Genomic DNA, 19777 nt, shown 5'->3' with positions numbered 1-19777 from the left:
AGGAAATGTTGAATCATTCATAGTGTGAGGAGGGGAATTTTGAGAATTTTAGGCACCTCAGAATCAGAATGTCAGTTACAAGCTTTAGGTTTGTAACTAGAATTGTTTGCTTGATTTTTTTTTAATCGTTTTAGAAATCTGCCTCCTTCTATATAGACTGTTATGTGGAAGTGACAAACCACAGTTTTGTTTGTTTTTTAATGGCCAAGTGCAGAACCACATTTCAAGTGTACCTTTTCTTGCCTTACAACCCTAGGCCGATCCCTCCTTCTGTGCCTTTCTCTACCTCCCCGAAAGAGTCCACTTAGTCATATTGTGACTTTTGACTGAGCACTTTTTTAGTCCAGATTTTTGATGTCAAATAATAGACCATGAGTCCCTCAAGCCAGTTTGTTTAAAGTGGGTGTGGGGGGAGGAGGGTTTGCTGAGACCAGGCCCATTGTCAGGAAAGACGAAATCAGTGCATCCTTCTACATCTCTGCCTTTGGGAAGGTCCACAATTATCTGGGAAGGCTGTGCTCTTTCCTCAGGGCCTCAAAGCAGGCCCTGTCTTTCGCTCACATGGTCCTCCTTTCTTCCCCCTGCCCACTTTGTTGTGGTTAACTCCTGCTTACTCTCCTGGACATCTTCCTGATCCCCCAGACCAAGATGCATACCTTTTAGGTGTTTTCATAAAATTCTGTGCACAGGACCCTTCTATGCACTTATCAAAACCGTCTGGTGATTGTTTACTTGTCTGTTCCCAGCTAGACTTTGGCCTTCTAGAGGGCGGGAGCTATGTCTGATTCATGCTTCCATTCTTTGTCCACAGTCTCATTCATAAGCAGAGAGAAGCATTTGTTGAATGAGTGAGCATGGGATCTCTATTCATGTTGGTGACTTTGCTTTCTGGGCTGAGCTCGGGACACATGCCAAAGCCTTTTCCCCTAATGACATAAAAGTCCTACTTCTAATGTTCTTCATTGAAACAGGACTGGATATGATCTTCTTCCACAAACACTTCAGTTAAGAAATGTGAATACGCAAGCAAAAACCATTTAGGTCAATTGTTGTTTGGTTTGCAAAGTTTTGTGCAATTTCTAGATAAAAATAATGACTTAAAATATACTTATAAAATGTGTAAGTGACCTTACTTAATTGGCAACCAGATCTACTGTAGTGTTGATTTGAACAGAGTGGCAGGAGCTGGTCTTACCACTGTACTTTCATTTTTATTGGTTTCATTTTCATCTTTTCTCCATTGAATCCAATTATTTTGATGAGCAGTCTAACAACCTTATAAGTTAGTTGAAAAAACTATATTAATATATGCTAACATTTCTTTTTCAGGGGTGAGCATAGTATTAGAATCTTTAATAAATCTTTAATATAGTTAATTTTCATTTGTTTTAAGGTTGAGCTACCACTTGTTGGCTCATCAAAAACTCTGATGTGTGGGTCCCACACATCAGATATGTTTTATATTAGGGCACCTTCCATTCCTCTTAGCAGTTTAGTAACCAGCTTTGATTTGACTCTTCAGTGGCTATAAATTCATAAAAATTGTTCACAATGATAGTTTTCAAAACTGCTGTTTCTTCTTGTATGTAGTTGTTTTCTTTTAGGATATATAACTTGAACCTAGTATTCTGAGCCTGTGTGATGCTGAAGCATTTTAATGGCACTTGGCTATGATTCTAATAACTGTTGTCATCAGAAACAAATGGTTTCACCAGAAAGAAAATGAGAGTTGGTTTTACTGATGATATACTCATGCATTCCCTGTTCTTCTCCCTCTTTCTTGTTTTTTTAGTGAGCATGTTTTTGAACACATTAACACCGAAGTTCTACGTGGCCCTAACAGGAACTTCCTCACTAATATCAGGGCTTATTTTGGTAAGTGGTGGAATTCTTCCTATTTAAAAATGTGCTGATTATTAATATATGTGTTATATGTGCAAGAAAAAACTCTGCAAGTGTGCACAGCAGCAGCACACAATGATTGCATGTATGTGTATGTTGGGTGGGAGACCTGATAGAAGCCTTGTACTGTCCAGATTATGTTTTTAAAATATATTTGAAAAGAAAAATTTTTTTAATTGTATGCTGCTTTTGTTGAAGGGAAAAACAAAATGTAGGCAGAATGGAAAATAAAGGAAGATGTAATTCTATGTCAAATTCTAATGTCTGAGATACTCTATAGCAAGTGTGACTCAGTTAAACTAAAATGTTTTTCCTTCATTACTGTTTTCAAAATGGATTATTGGACATAATCAAGATCAGGAGAAATATAGCTCAGTTTCTTTAAATGTATTGACATAGATGTTGCAGTTCTAAGCTTTTCCCCCCTTCATCTCCTTTTCTTCTAAAATTTACATATATTTCCTTATTGCTTCCTTGAAAAAAGATCTCAAATAGGCAGTAAGCAATACGATAATCATTTTCATTATCACATTGGCTCCATTGCCTTACGCTCTAAAATAAATAGTTAGAAGTGTAATAGGTTATAATACTTACAGTAGTTTTCTTTAAGTGACCTTAAAGGGAGCCATCTAAACTAGTGGAATCACTCTAATATAGTTAAATTTATGTTAAGAATCTTTAAGGAGAAGGAGGTTTTAGAAAGTTTTTTTTTCCCCTCTGTACATAATGCTGTGATTACTATTAATTATAGAGACATGGGCAAAAAAAAAATACAATGAGGTAGCTACTAGTATTGTTTTCATTTTACTAATATGTAAGATAGATAGGAAGTAACCTGCCTTAGGTCACTTAGCTGGCAAATGGTGGAGCAGGATTTCAACCCAGTCTGGCTTGCACCAGAGCCCATTCTTTTATCACTCATTTCACCACCTCTCTAGTTAAGTGGGTGTCTCAGACATTAAAGAATCCACCTGCAACGTAGGAGACCTGGGTTTGATCCCTGGGTCAGGAGAATCCCCCGGAGAAGGGAACAGCTACCGACTCCGGTATTCTTGCCTGGAGAATCCCCGTGGACAGAGGAGCCTGGCAGACAACAGTCCATGGTGTTGCAAAGAGTCAGACACGACTGAGTGACTTTCAGTTTCACTGGTTAAGTTCTCAACTGTTTTTCTAGCTTCTGAACAAATGGCAGGTCTGGATTTTATTTAGTAGTGTCTCAGTGTGGATTCACCAGCCTATAAATTAATTACCAGAATGCAGGTTGTTTCCTTTCACTCTGGTGTGTGTGTGTGCTTAGTTCAGTCATGTCTGACTCTTTGCGACCCCCTGGACTGTGGTCCACCAGGCTCCTCTGTGCATGGGATTCTCCAGGCAAGAATACTGGAGTGGGTTGCCATTTCCTTCTCCAGAGGTTCAGTCTGGTGAGCTAAGCCCAGCAGTCGTTTTCCCTTCTCACTTAAGGATGATGACGTTCCATCCACCTGCTTTTCACCTCTGAATAAAGGGATTTCCTTGGACCATGACCACCTTTGCAGACCTAGGCTGGCGACACTTTCTCCCTGTGTGTGGATTGCAGTTGCTGATGCCTGATGATCACTGCTGTGTTGTTTTATGAGAGATTTGCTTTATTGCTTTCTTCGGAAGTAGTAGAGGGTTCTCCTGACTGACATAAAACTTTATGCAAAGGAAATCCTCTGGTGTGGGAAGATTTTGAAAGGCCTTCTCAAAAATGCTTGGTTTATACTGAAGTCAAAGTCACTACCATGTGTGGGAATAGCTCTCGTTTGCTTTAGGCTCCTGCTTTAGAGATTGTTGACACCGGGGCTATCAGCTCTTGGGGAGGCAGCTTTGCTAGCCCTTGAAATGCACCCTGGGCTGAGGTGTCTGTCTCTTCAGCTACAGTTCCTTTCTGTCAAGTGCGTTTCATGGAGAGGCAGCATTGGGATAAAGGATCAGGTGCTTTGCGAAATAACCGTGTGCATAGAGTTGCATAGCGGTTTCCTGGTACCGGAGAGACAATTACCTAACTACTCTTTCCTGAGCAGTGTCAAGGGAGCCAGGTGGTGAACACGGAAGCTGCAGGGCTGCCCCTGAGGAAATTTCTTGCTTGGGGACCTCAGGATTCCTATGCTGGAGGCTGAAGTTATCATGCAGTGTGATGTCTTAGGCAAAGAGAGCTAAACATAAACAAACAAAACCCCTGCTATTTTTACCCTATGAAGGAAAAATCAGTTAACTGAACAACATACATAGAAATAAAATGTGTTTGGCAAATGTTGCTGTCTTTTACACTAATGTGTTTAAAAATAAATGAGAACTTAGCAGCGTGTATTTTACTAGATGTCACTGCTATCTCTTAATTTTACAGGTTGAAAACCAGCAATCAGTTTGTTACACCACCTACTTCTCACTCTTCCCCTACAGTTCCCAGGCCCATACCCCATCCAGGCACCTCTTTGCTTGCTGAACTTCACGCTGCCCCTCTACCCATTTGTCACAAGACTTCTCATCTCAGCCCAGTTCCAGCCACAGGAACTGCACCTGTTATCACAGTCCAAACTCACCAATTTAGTCTTTTATCTGCTCTAGGAAGGATAGGCCCAGTCTGCTTGACGTGGCCTCTATGGGTGATGTTTATTTCTATGGAAAACATTTATGGGTTTTATTTTTGCTTTTGAGAATGGTAAGGTAGATATGTGGAGAAAATACTCCCCTTAATTTCTCAAAATGTTGGTAGAATAGAGAAAATGCTGCCATACTGACATTTATAATAGACCCCTGTATCCCCATTAATGTGTTAGACATGCTCCTATGCCTGCGGGTTATGCATATATGTTCAAGAGAGGGATATGGGAAAAGGCAGCCAAAGCATAATTTTTAAAAATGAGAATCAAGAAGAAAAAAGAAATAGTAAATAAAAGAGTTAATTCAGGGATCCAGTGTAAAACAGTTGTTTTCAGGAAAGTGAAGAGATAATAATTAGATAGGAATCAGGTGTAAATAAAGGCCCTTTGGTTGTGTTTTCCACTCTATGCCAGGTACTGTTTTAAGCACTTTGAATATATTATTTCATTTAATTCTAAGTGAATTCTAATATTAACTTTATTGAAATTCTAAGTGGTTGATATAGCCAGTGCCTCTATGCTGTTGAGTATTTTTGTTGTTGTTCAGTCACTCAGTCATGTCTGACTCTTTGCGACACCATGGACTGCAGCATGCCAGGCTTCCCTGTCCTTCACCATCTCCTGGAGTTTGCTCAGACTCATGTCCATTGAGTTGGTGATGCCATCCAACCATCTTATCCTCTGTCGTCCCCTTTTCCTCCTGCCTTCAATCTTTCCCAGCATCAGGGTCTTTCCAATATGTCAACTCTTTGCATCAGATGGCCCAAGTATTGGAGCTTCAGTTTCAGCATCAGTCCTTCCAATGAATATTCAGGGTTGATTTCCTGTAGGATTGACTGGTTTGATCTCCTTGCAGTCCAAGGGGCTCTCAAGAGTCTTCTCCAGCACCACAGTTCAAAAGCATAAATTCTTTGGCACTCAGTCATTTTTACTGTCCAACTCTCACATCCATACATGACTATTGGAAAAACTATAGCTTTGACTATACAAACCTTTGTAGGCAAAGTGATGTCTCTGCTTTTTAATATGCTGTCTATATTTGTCATAGCTTTTCTTCCAAGGAGCAAGTGTCTTTTAATTTCATGACTACAGTCACCATCAGTGATTTTGGAGCCCAAGAAAATTAAGTCTGTCATTGTTTCCATTGTTTCCCCATCAACTTGCCATGAAGTGATGGGACCAGATGCCATGATCTTCGCTTTTTGAATGTTTAGTTTTAAGCCAGCTTGCTGAGTATAAACCAACACAAAATTTACATAATTTCGCCAAGGATACATATAACAGACAAATGGTGGGATTTGAATTTGGATCTGTCTGACCATGCCCTCTGTTCCCTCCTGTTTAAAAGTAAAGGAGTAGGACTAGAAGGTTGTTATGGGTCCTTTCAACTCTTTTTCACTCATCTAAAATTTTGACCTCCACTTGACTTGAAAATAATGCAGTTGCAGGGCTAGAGGAAGGAACCCTCAGAAGTCATCCAGTTTAAGTCAGTAAAAACCTAAGGAATAGGCACCCAGAAAACCTATGACTTGTCAGGTCACCTTGCTAGGTAAGAGTATAAGGAAGATTAAAGTTTAAATTTTCACTGCTTTGTCCCAGCATCATTGTGCATCTCATAAATGTGTTGACTAGGAAGATGGGTTGCAGCAGTGTCTAGTGGGTGATGTGTTCCTTTTAACAGACCCACAGAAGTGGACCAGGTAGATGAGAAAGCGAAAAGAAAAAAGAAGAGAAAAGAAAGAGGGAGGCAGAGAGACTATAAACATCTCTGGAGGAAACTTTTTCCAATCAGCTGTGGCTTAGGTCAAATTTGGTTAGTCTAGAACATAAAGCATCACTTACCACAATGTATAATTTCATTTGTGACATTTATGGTCTTATCCTATCTGTGATGGAAGCATCATATAGGCTGAAAATATATCTGTGTAATGCCTTGCTAATTCTTAAATATTTGTTGAATACACATAGATTCAGTGAGCAAATGAATTAACTGACTGTGTCTGGGAATTATCTGGGAGCTTGTTTAAAGTGATGGATTCTGAATACCACTCCAGACTAACCAAGTCAGAATCCCTGGAAGAAAGCTGGCCCCCAGGATTAGCTGACAGAGCTTTGGGCATCATGGCAAAGGCTCACATCTCCCAGTTGTCAGTGGTCGCTAGGTGACTTTACCCCAGGACAGTGATCCTCCTGTCCAGGTCATAGTCATTAATGCTGCAATGCAGACACTGAGGTGGGGATGGATCACTGGCTATTGACCTTGAAGAGAACCTCAGTTCTCTGTCTTTTTTCTTTTCTTGAAGCCTTGGCAGTAGGTGGCCAGGAATGGAGGTGGAAGGACACATCCCCCTCAACTGGTTAGGGGAACAGATGGCTGGTGGGGTGATTGGCTGAGGTCAAGGAGGCAGGAGACCAAGTCCTGTACCATAGCTCTTCAGGATTTCTAAACAAAATAGGAAGGAGCCGGGAGTGTTCAAAAAAAAGAAAGAAAATTGTCATGAGGAATTGGGAGGGACTTTGAAAGAGTCAGTGGTACGGAGAAAAGGATCTACTTGAGAATTCTAACAGGAAACTTCTAAAAAGGTTTCGAATATTACTATAACCCATGCCAACTGCCTTGGTTTATCTTCTTTAAGCCTAGAAGATCACCTCTTGCCAAAAATCTGTTTACCACCAGATGTATTTCTGAAGATTTAGAGCAGGTGTCAGGTTTGCAGTCTGTTTGAGAGTAGACTGCCAGAGTTTCATATTTCCTTTTCAGTCTCTACCATAGCTGTATCTATCCTGTGATATCATCATCTACTTTAATCCTTGGGAAACACATAGCCAATTTCAGGCTGTGACATCTTTGTGTTTCCCATGGGTTTAATGGAATTGGTATGGAATCATTATGGTGCTTCTCTGTGGAAATCTTGGAGCATTTTTGAATAAGATAGGAAAGTCCCAATAAGTGAAGAGAAAGAAGTGTTATATATACAAAACATGCAATTCAAGAAGGGGAGGTCTTAATGGATAGGAAGAATCTAGGCATCTTTAGGAAAGATTCAGCTTTTAGGTCTGCAAGACAGATGAAGGGGCCTTATTTGTTCACTCTTTACCAGACTTTTGTTCTTCCCTGCAGGTGAAAATGAGGTTTTTGCATCTTAGGCCAGCTGCAAACCTGAATCTCCACTCCCAGCCTGCAGCTGCAGGGCTCCTTGGTCAGATAGTAATGGAGAAGGTTACAAGGCCTAGAAAACTGGGTTCCTAACAAATGAATCTTTGTTTTAAGTGTGATCTGGGTCCTGAGTATAGCAATGGCCCTTCGGTCCTGCAAGGTATAGATCCAAACCATTGGTTTGATCCTCACATTCCCAATTCCACCCCCGCTTCCCTTATTTTCAGACGATAAACCTTACCTGCATCTCCACTAAGATCACTGTCACCTACTTTTCATCCGTTTGTTGCCTTCTTTCCTGTGAAACAGCTCATCTCACACCCTATTTCCCAAATAGAATGTATTTGTCTGTGCAGTCATGCTTCCCATTCTTCCTGTCTTAGAGGAAGAAATGGTAAGTTACCTTTCTGAGGCAGGGTGAATGTTCTTCCTGGGCTCTTGGTGTCCTGCCTTTTGGTCATTTGTACTGTTTTGCCCTTCAGTTTCTCTCGTTCCACATGATTCTTTCCTCTCCAACAAATATGTATAGGTCTCTCTTGTTTATAACTAACAAAATGAACACAAAACCTCTCATCAGTCCTGCTGTTTATTTAGACAGTATCCCATAAGTCACCAGACCAGCCCTTATCATCCATCCATTCAACCTTTCAGCTGTCTCTCCGTTCAGTTTTCAAACATCCATCCATCCAACATTAACTGAGTGACTTTATTTTATACATTATATTACTGAGCCCCAGAGAATCAAGAGTACCAACTAAGACACACAACTTTGCTGTCTTGAAATATGTTAGGGCCTTTACCTTTCAGCAGGATGGTAGGGTCGTATTGACTTCCCAAATGACAAATCTAATTGGTGCTTTTTAGTTCTCATCTTGCTTGATCTGTATAATTCTTGGTGTAGACAGATTGCATTTTTAAAGACTATGAAATGTGTAAATTTATATTATAATTTTATGGTTGTTAGATTTAAAAACTGTTTTGTTCCACAATGGCAATTCCATTAAGCTACTAGCATGTCTAAGGGCTAATTTTTAAATCTAAATTTGTTTATGAGAGCTTTGCTGTTTACATTGTAGGTTATGCACCAGGGAGAATAATTCAAAGTGACACCAAATATGTGCGTGTTAAATAACACCATCTGTCCATTTGGATCTGTGCAGCTTTTTAAAAATACTGTGAGGTTCTAGCCCAAGCCTGCCGTGTTTCAGGATGTGGGACAGATTATTGGTGTTAAGACCGCAGATTGGAGGTTTTGGTTTGAAGTTTAAGAAGGCTTCCTTGTTGGAGTACCTGCCCCATGGCATTGTAGACACCAGTATAAAGGTCTGTATTGGGTAAGAAGCCACATCTACAGCTCTAATAGGACAGGCTTGAGAAGACCCTCCTTTGCCTTCCAAACAGCTGCATGAATAACCCAGTCTTCACTAAAGTCTATTATTTTTGTGTTAGAAATACTGGGTGGAAGGTCTGTCTCCTATTATAATACAAGTACTCCATTAATATGAAGCATTTATACCTTGGGATGTATTATCCAGTCCCATTTGATAGACTTCTAGATTACATTTGACAGCTAAGAAGGCAAAGAGACAGTAGAATAGGAGGGCATTTGGAAGTGAAGATTTGAAAAGGAAAATGACAGGTAAAATCTGTTAAAATGAGCAAGAGATTTATAAAATGATGTCTTGTATTAGGGCCCTAGTAAGATTAGTGGCACAAGAACTGAGGCTTCAGGTTAATTAGCTACTGAGTTAGCTTTGTGACTTTGGACTACCTTAACATGTAGCCCTCATGCATTCTAAATGAAACTGTTCACGGGCCTTGAGGGTGCCTGTTAGTGCTGGGGTTCTCTGATTTGGCTGGATAAACTGAAAAATCCTACAGAGTCCCAAAGTGGGGTTTTGTGTGTGTGTGTGATGGGAGCAGCCTGTGAGAGGCATTGTGGGCCTGTGGCATGGATTGGTAGTGTCAGGGGCCCTGTCTGTGCTTTGTGACCCTGGAGCACAGCCTATGCTTGTTATGGAGCATTTAGTGCTGTGCTACTGAATAAATGAAGTCCTGGCAGGTGCCCAAGAAGCATAATATAAAAAGCAGAGTCTTGGGGTAAAGAAAGCTCTTTCCCACAAGTGATTGAGAGCCGTTGCCAGTTCTGTGACCATTGTTCTGGGTCCTTTGGAGCCTTTCTTCTCTTCAATAAAGACAAAGCCAAAAATCTTTTTTTGGGGGGTGGGGTGCGGTGGTCAGGACCAAATGGTGAGCAGCCTCTTTTTTTCACAATGATTACCAGGGCTGTCAGCCAACCATTCAGTAACAGACAATATGCTGTATTAGCCTAAACTGTAGAGTAACAAGAGGAGTGCATCATAGCAGTATGTGAGCTGTGCTGCCTGTGGGAGGTATGCACAGCATCAGTGTGATAAATAATAGCTTTGCTGTTACTTTTGAGAACCAGCTATGCAGCAAGCACTGAACTAAGTCTTTTACATGGGGTTTGAGTCTGGGTGATTTACATGAGTGTGAAATTAAGGACACTTAAGGATAAATACAAATGTGATTTACACTTTATAGTTGAAACTGATATTAAAATAGATAAAATAACTCACTTGAGGTTACAAACTCCCTTCTGCATCTATGGTTTGTAAATTCTTGAATGCTGTTCTTTCTTCAAACAACATCTCTTCTTCCTCCTGTTCCTACATTATAGACTAGTCTTATCCCTTCTTAGCATTTACATCATATTCTCCTTGTCTGTCCAGTCAGGTTACTTAAGTGTCTTCATGTGAAAATTCATAGTCAGAAGCGGTAACTCCTTGGCATTAAATCAAGTTGTCCTGTTATAAGATTGCAAACATTTGGTTTAATTGATAGTTCCTTCTGGTCATTTGTAGATGTTCTTTCTGTCTTTTAAAGGAATTTTTGGTAGAACAAAATAGAGAAATACCAATTTTTAAATGATAGCCCAAAGTCTGTTACAAAGAACTTAACTTTTCCCTTCTTTCATGCATTAAAAACATTAAGTCCTCTCTTTTGGGAGGCCAATCTAGCTAAAGGTTTGTCACTTTTGTTGATCTTTTCAAAGAACAAACTTTTGGCTTCATTGATTATATATTACTTGTTTTTTGCATTCATTCATTAAGTGTTGATTAAATCTGGGTATACAGTCATGAACAAAACATGTTTTCTACTCTCTCAAAACTCTTACTCTAGTGGGACATGTAAATATTAAACAAATGTCATAAATGCTGCCAAGAAGAAAAGCAGGGTGCTTTGAGAGAGGCAAGAGAAGCTGACTGTAGATCTGGTGACTAGGAAAGAGCTCTGAGGAGGTGGCATTTAGACTGCAATGAAAGGATGAGAGGCATCATCTTATTTTTATGAAATAAGGATAAAGGTAATTAATTTTATGTAGTTCCACATTCTGTATTATAAAAGTTGTTCCTAGGTGACTCTGGGATATAGTTGATTCTTAAATTTCTTCTCTGTAATGATTTGTGACTGCTTACGGAACAGACTCAAAATCAGACAGGGAGGCCAGGAAAGGATGTGGGGAGAGCCGCTTCAGACAGTGGTGGAAAGTGTTCAAGGGGAGGTGGAGCAGGTGGGAAGGACTGGGGGAGGTCGCTTGCTTTCCCCTTGCTTAGGAGTCCTGATTTCAGTCTAGTCATGTGAGCATCATTGTTTCTTCCCTCTTTTAATTAAAGTTATTTCTTTTCTTCTTTGCAAACAGCACATTATTGATAGGCTTGTGCGCTAGGAAATGTTAATGGTGTACAACAGATACTAGTATTTATAAAGCACATCTCAACTGAATCTCTCAGCAGTTGGGTGCCAGAGGTTCATGAAATGGGATAACTATTACTGTTCCTGTAAAGCTGGATTTCTCTAAGGAGATGCTGGTTTGTTTGTTTGTTTTTAATGGAATTTTACTGTCTTAAAAATGTTATGCAGGTATGGCTTTGTCAGAATATAAGATACCAAACATTGGAATATTTCATAAGCCACACTTTTAAAACTAGCTTCTTTGTATTTATTTCTGGAATTGCTTTTCAGCTGTGGTGATTTTATTACCAATATTATATAAATTTGGGGGAAAGTAATAATGAGCAGCTCTTAACAATGTTCTTTTACCATGATTGGGTATATAAATTTTCCTTAAAAGCCAGTATTAAGTGGATAAAACAACACTGAGTAGTTAAAATGTAGTTAAAAATATTTACTTTTGTTAAATCTCTTAATTTTTAGAATTAAACAATTTTTTTTGGAATAAATATGTTTAAACCAGTATTTAAGGTGGATATAATTAGTAGATTCAACGTATTTTATGAGTATGTACAAAATTATAGCTGGTAACAGGACCGTAATCATGCTTACTATTTTTCTGTTGTAGATATTTGAATGGTGGTATTTTCGCAAGTATGGAACATCATTCATTGAACAAGTCTCAGTAAGCCACTTGCGCCCCCTTCTGGGAGGGGTTGACAACAATTCCTCCAACAATTCTAATTCCAGTAACGGGGACTCAGATTCCAACAGGCAAAGTGTCTCAGGTATGGAAAGTCCTTCAGTTTGCAATATTTACTTACTTTTACTACATTTTTATGACTATAAGACAGTAAGAATGTTGTTATTTAAAGATTAGGCTTCAAATAAAAATGGAATTTATTTTCCCAAGGAGTTGACAGTTTCTGCCAGAGAACTTGAGTGTAAGCATCCCAGGTAAAGAACTACGTATCTTGTTTAATTTGACTTTTTCTTCCCTGGTGGCTCAGTTGGTAAACAAGCTGCCTGCAATGCAGGGGACCTGGGTTTAATCCCTGGGTTGGGCAGATTTCCCTGGAGAAGGAAACAGCAACACAGTGCTGTATTCTTGCCTGGAGAGTCCCACGAACAGAGGAATCTGGTGGGCTGGAGTGAGTTGCCACTTCCTTCTCCAGGGGATCTTCCCAACCCAAGGAATGAACCTACGTCTCCTGCATTGGCAGGCAGATTGTTTACCACTGAGCCACACAACCCAACGTAAATGCTACCTCCAGGGAAACCCTCTCTGAGAGGCTGTGCACTACCTCTCCACCTTTGTTGACTCATAATATTTTTACTTTTAGCAACATTTACTAAATTATAATGAAATTTTTAACCTTACTGCTTAATCATACTACCTCTAGCATTTTGAATAGTCTCTACTTTATCATTGAAACTCAGTAGATGAAAGGATGAGGACATACAAGGCCTGTAATTTCTCCCCTCATAAAAGAAGAGGGATGAATATAATTTCCTAGATTGGTCTCTTTATCAATTCAGTAAATATTTCCCAAATCTCTAATGTGAACCTGGCCTGGTTCATATGAATATTATGATTTAAAAATAATGCCGGAATCCTTGCCCCCATCAAACTCTTGTGTCTGTTGAAAGAAACAAAGTGTTCAGTGCTGTGATTATATGAGGGAAACATGCAACACTGTGGAGTACAAAGGATGGGTTCCCAATCCAAACTAGGGGACCAAGTGTGCTTCTTGAAAGAGATGGCACCAGTTCTGAGACTTGAAGGGTGAAGAAGAGCTAAAAGAACTAAATTAGATCTTTTTTTCTTTCCTGCCTAAAATAACTCAGTCCATATTTCATAACTGTCTAGCCAGGTGCTAGGCATCAATGAGCACTGGGTGTATATGTGTGTGTGTGTGTGTGTGTGTGTGTGTGTGTGTGTATACACACATATATATGGAGAAGGAAATGGCAACCCACTCCAGTATTCTTGCCTGGAAAATCCCATGAACAGAGGAACCTGGTGGGCTACAATTCAGGTGGTTGCAAAAGAGTCAGACACGACTTGGGACTAAACAACAACTATATGTATATGTGTATGTGGGCTTCCCAGGTGGCTCTGTGGTAAAGAACCTGCCTGCCAATGCTGGAGATGCAAGAGGGTCGAGTTCAATCCCTGGGTTGGGAAGATCCCCTGGAGGAGAGCATGGTAACCCACTCCACTATTCTTGCCAGGGAAATCTCAGGGACAGAGGAGCCTAGTGGCCTATAGTTCATGAGATCACAAAGAGTCAGACATGAATGAGCAACTGAGCACACAGCACATATGCATGCACACACACACGTACATATATATATATATAAAATATATTATTATATAATTATATATTATTAACTATATATTATATATTAATAATTAATGTACAATATATTATATAATAATTATCGAGAGCATTGAATCAACATCAGGTATTATACCTGATTAATAAAATGCTCTTTTATTAATAATATACCCTTTGCCAGCCCGCTGTGGTAATGGGCACCTCTGGGTACACATTTATTTTATTCTAAAGGGTACATGTGTGAGAGATGGTACCACTGAGGTAACAAAATTGTCTGGGACTTTATAAACTCATCCACTTTGTGAAAGAAACAGAAAGGGATCTGAGCAAAGTAAAATACTACATTGACCAACTATTCTTACATGGGTGGCATATTATTCTAATGAGGAATCTTGATCCTGCAGTCACTGTCACATAAGCAGTTGTGGATAATCACCATTACTTTGCATCTGTTGGAAGACCCTGCAGGTTAAATGTACTCTGTCTGACCCAACTTACTGTAGTGTTCGGATGACACAGAACATTGTAGAAAATTAATAGATTGAACACAGAAAGCAGCCTCATTTAAGGACATTTTTATTGTGAATGTGTTTTTATTTTCATTAAAATTCTTTCTACCCAGTTTAAATCTCTTGACATCATTCCTTAAATATGACAAAGAGTTTATACTCTCCTTATTGTCACTGTTACTCTGCTCTCTCTCCCTCTGTGGGTGCCTTGAGCAAACCTTATCCATTATATAAATCTTGATGCTACTCTTAGGGCTTGTATAGCAGCTTTTAAAGAGAAGATTACAGTCCTTTATAAAAATACATTCTACAATAATGACCATGGGAATCCCCAGTTTTAATTGTACTGGGTTTTTACCTCACTAAGATTGAGCTTTTGAGTATTATTATTAATTCTCTTCCTCTAGTATTGGCTGAATGTCTACTACTATGCATTCAGTATTTCTGTTCATCTCCTATAACAGATACAGCATTTATGATCTGATTTCATAACAGCGTTCAAATAATTACATTTAGGAAAACAGAAGTTAGTTTGTCCCAGTGTGTTTAGGGCTCCCTCAGCCCACTTCTCCTTGACATTTGGGTTTCTACTGTTTCACTAACTCAGCTCAACACACATGTATGTTGGTATGGAAATGCAAGATAACATGGGACTAATACCATGTCTCACTTCTCTTTTCTTGTGGTGATTTTTATTTTTGAACAAGAAAAATGCTACTGTATAAGAGTATGTTGTCTCTCTATATCTCTACCCTTAATCATTGTCTACTTCATTGTCTGGTTTCAGCTAATTATAAAGGAAAAAGAAGATCGAAAGTTGAGAGTAATTAATATATTTTATTAAAATGGAGGAATTTGTTTCAAAATTTATACTGCCTTAATAATAATAAAATTACTATCGCTTCAATAAAAGAATCATCATAAGACATTTCTTGGCTGAATATTACGTGAAATAAACATGGCTAGCCAAGTCCCATGAACATTGGCAAAGGCAGTTAAATAGTATTTCTTATTTAAAAAAATCATTGAAAAAGCTAAAACAGAGAATACTATTTATATAAGCATTGGACTATATGAAAACTCATAGTATCGCTCTTTCCTTAAAGAATCATTTGTTTTATTAAAAGCTGAAAGACCTGGTCTACCTAAGAATAATTTGCAGTGGAAAAATGGGAAGTGATTATTATAGGACAGACTGTTCATATGCTGTTTAACATTTGGATCTGTGTAAATTGGCCCAAGTGCAAATCCTCTCAAAATTTGCAGTGATCTTTATTTATGGACCAGAGAAGAAATGTATAATTAATAATACAGCTTCTTCATCTAGCCAAATTTCTGATTGTTTGGCTTAGATTAGCATTTGTGAACATTTCACTTGTCTCAATTTATTTGGGAGCTAAATGGCTATTTTTGTCACAAACACACAATTTCTGATAAACTCTGCTGATGTATTTTCCATATCACCATGTTTCCTGTTGCCATTTTTTAAGTTCATTACATCTAATAACATAATTAATAGCCTGTGATCAGAATTATACAAAGGAAAGCTGAATATATTTATTCCTGTCTCCTCTTTCATGATTTGACATGCTCTTTTAATAAGTTCAGATGGTTTACTTTCATCCTTTTTCCAAGTGACCTAGCTGCACAAAACTACCTACTAAGTCTCTAAGTGAGCACTGTCTCATGGAAATATAATGCTAACTACAAGTGTAATTTTAGCATTTTTAATAATCACATGAAAATAATAAAAATGTACAAGTGAAATGTGTATTTTATTTAACCAAATATGTTTAAATATTTTCATTTTAACATGCAATCAATATAAAAATTATTAATGGCATCCAGTGTGTATTTACACTTACTCTTGCTGCCATTGCTTAATTCAGTTTAACTTATGAACTGATGATGTATAGGGATTTAAAATGTGTCCACCTTCTCCCTATCTTAAGGGAAGGGATTCTCAGGGTCTAAGAACATTCTGAATTTGGGTTTATGGGAATATCTGTTTGATAATTTTCCCTGTTCTCAAATAAGATGCCACAAAGACAAAGGTTTGCAGTGTTCATCTTCTTCAAGATATTTACAAAAGTGCAGGGTGCTCCATCACATAAGAATTATCCTTGCCAAAGTCAAGTTTAAATTCTCTGAGACACGTTAATAGCCTCTTGCATAGAAATGGATCTTTAGACAAACTCTGGTTATAGTCATTTGGCATACCGTTGTAAGTCATCTCATTTTAATCTCACTTTATTTAAGATAAATATATATCATATCTTTTTTGACCCTATGGACTGTAACCTGCCAGGCTCCTCTGTCCATGGGATTCTCCAGACAAGAATACTGGATTGGGTTGTCATTTCCTTCTCCAGGGAGTTTTCCCGACTCAGGGATTGAACCTGTATCTCTTGCGTTGGCCGGTGAATTCTTTACTACTGAGCTGCTAGGGAAGCCCATATCATATCCATTTTTATATAAAACTTTTACTAAGAAAATTTCACCTGGAATTCTCAATTAAGGTTCATTACATCACTATAGGCAGTTCAAGCGCTGGTTTAATACAGGTAACAAATTAAAGAAAAGCAATGGAGATGAAGAAACTCAGAGATTGTAAATATATATCCTAAGACCAGGCCTTTCAGAGCTTGCATTTCAGATACATCCATTAGCAAAATTTCAAGTTGCTATATGTCCACGGCCTTTAGAATTGCTCTTTAATAGCCTCAGTCAGGGGAAACTCAGTTTATACTTGCCAAAATCTATTTAAGTGTTGAAAATGATTCCCTTAGGCAAAGCTTATTACATCTTTTAAAGTCTTTTGCCATTAAAAATTTGTGTTCTAGGATAGATTAGCTCTCCAATTGACTGGTGAAAATTCCTCAAAAACACGTGTGGCCCCTGGTGAATATTTACTTAATAAACATTTTACGGTCTTCATATTATTTGATAGAATCGATTGACTTAGATCAGAAATGACCAACCAATGAGAAATGTATGAGAGACACAGAGGTTAGCCATTTTAGCAATATTCTTGAAGAAAGTTGTACACTGTCTTGAATAAAGCAGGTCAATAAAAATGATCTTAAAACTCATAATTATTTGCACCATTTCTCATTCCATAAAAGATTTTGAAAGGAATCTTTCAAAAGATTGTTGTTCAACAATCTTTTGTTGCATTGAAAGCTACCTATATATTATTAATACTTGTGCCTTTGCTTCTAGTAATCTTTTCAAAATAATTATTTCAAAAAATTACGAGAACAGTTAAAGCTTAATTATTTAAGAAAATGGATATTTTGTTATTCTTAATAATTGCTTAAGATGGACTTGTATTCACTGAGTATTCATTTATGATATGGCAAAGCTAATGAATAAATGCAGAATCACATGTTAGAAATTGACTAACTTGAGGTTAATCTTGATTGTCATAATATATCTGATGGAACATTATTAGAGCCCTTCTCTGTTGTACTTTGGAACAAAAATATTTTAAAGTATTATTTTCAAGTGCCTAATATTTCCCTAGAGGAGTTCCAAAACTGTTTCTCTAATAGAAAATGTAATTAATGAAGTCACAGGATTTTTAAAATATGACGCTGCAGGGTAACAGGTCTGTTGTATATTGTAGGTAATTTTTAGGCAGGCTGGATACCAGGCCTTAATCTCACTTACTTTTCCTTGGGGAAATTATGTAGCTTTTCTATGCTTTACCCTTTACTTAAATAAAAAGGGCCTACTCTGTGACCCTCACTAGCTTATGTAAGGAATATAGATGACTTGAGCTTTAAGCTTTTTTATAGAAAGGCTCAATGAAAATCAAGCTTCTAGCTATGACAAAGTTGCTATTGCTGCTATTTGTACTATAATGGTATTACTGTCATCATTACATTTTGGATCCAGGGACGAGGTGGTAAATTTTAGTATAGTACATCTTCCTAGACTATAAATTAGTTATATATTTGAAAGTCCTAGAAGTGGGGATTCTTTTTATGTCTATATTTTTAATTTTAGGATAAAAAAGTTTCCAGAGTTAGAAAAAATTGGGTATACAAAAATATTTTCTTCCATATGATGATTAAAAGCCCTATGAGTTTAGAGCCTTTTGGTTTTTCCAAGAATTAAGTTCTCTTTTTACTTGAGGACTGTGATCAAGGGAAGGTCTATGGTTCTCTCAGTATATTTACTCCTTTTATAAGAACTTCTTCATATGGATACCAGATAGTAGTTCGGTACCTTTTTCTTTTTCTACCTATGTATATGTGCGTCTAGGTCATAAAATGTAACTTTTTTTGGGGGGGAGGGGACCTAGGACTTCCTGCAAGGACTAAGGCATAATAGCCATTCTGTTAGTGCTTAAACCCCTTAATCCAGTGAGTAAATGGGGCAGAGGGCACGTTCTGGGGGAATATGAAGAGGCAGGAAACAAGTATCCACTGAGATGGAAAGTTGTGGTAGGGAATGGTGAGAGGGAAGACTGAAAAAAAGATTTGAGCATGATTTTACAAGTCCTTGAAAGTAGTAGGTATTATTTTTTATGTTCTTTATCTCTCACACAGAAATTTATTATCATCCTATGGATGAATGGAATCTTTTCTCCAGACTTCGGGAAATAAACAAGTGTTTTTCCAATATTTAGTGCTTTTCTTTCTCTTGAATTGCATTCTAGCTTGCTTGATGAGGTCTGAACATTTCAGTCAGCAGTTGTAGGTGGAGACTTCTCTGTGAGTTGGTACAGATGGAACCAGAGAGGGCATGGTTAAGTGTATCAGGGACATATTTTTAACTGACTGTTAATGATGTTAGCAAGCCCTTGATGAGTCCCAGTCAACCTTTAGTGCTTCTAAAGAGCACTAAAATTGTTGATACTGATGGATAATGGAAAATACCTTTTGGTGGTAAAGTTTTAATTCAGACGTAAATAAGAAATTTATTTCCCAAAGATACAAGTAAGATAGGAAAGTAGGCCTCATAAAGAAAAACTTTTATCCACTGAAGACCTGGGTTTAATTTCTTGACTTAAATCTTCATATTATGATAATTTTGGCATTTGCAACCTTTGTCTATATCATGAAACCATCAGAAATTTAGGGGGTATGTTCCCTATAATGATTCCAGACAAAGAAAGTTTTTGTAGTAAAGATAAAATCATGAAACATAGCAGCAAAGAAGAAATGAATGTAGCTATAAGTTAATTTGAAGTGAAATTTTACATGTGTTCATATTAGACCTCTAGATTGCTTATTTCTTAAAAGAAAATTGTACCTTCTCTGCACCCTCAACTTGAAGGATACAGCTCATGAAAACATTTCTTACATATTTCTTCATCACGTTTGTTCTCATTCAGAAAATTTAACATCTGTTACAGTTGCTCAGATACTCATTTTTAAGTTTTAGAAGTAGCTGAAGAAACTGCATACAGACCATATGTATGACACCTATAGTAACAATGATTTTTAAGATCAGTACTCTTGAAGTCATAAAAACAAT

The 19777-nt window shown here is 37.8% G+C and overlaps 1 protein-coding gene across 33 annotated transcripts in view; it reads left to right on the top strand.

Moving 5' to 3' along the window:
- ST7 (suppression of tumorigenicity 7) overlaps positions 1 to 19777 on the top strand; it is a 315966-nt gene that overhangs the window by 142270 nt on the left and 153919 nt on the right. For all 33 annotated transcript variants that reach the window (XM_081537854.1, XM_081537850.1, XM_081537845.1 and 30 more), the window contains 2 exons: positions 1793 to 1875; positions 12068 to 12227. In XM_081537854.1, the coding sequence (XP_081393980.1) occupies positions 1793 to 1875; positions 12068 to 12227 (243 nt within the window). The remainder of the gene's footprint in view (positions 1 to 1792; positions 1876 to 12067; positions 12228 to 19777) is intronic.

This window comes from Giraffa tippelskirchi, chromosome 10 (genome assembly GCF_054371585.1).
Source record: "Giraffa tippelskirchi isolate mGirTip1 chromosome 10, T2T-mGirTip1v1.2.pri, whole genome shotgun sequence".
NCBI classification, from domain to species: domain Eukaryota; kingdom Metazoa; phylum Chordata; class Mammalia; order Artiodactyla; family Giraffidae; genus Giraffa; species Giraffa tippelskirchi.
This window is presented reverse-complemented; position numbering and strand designations above follow the sequence as displayed.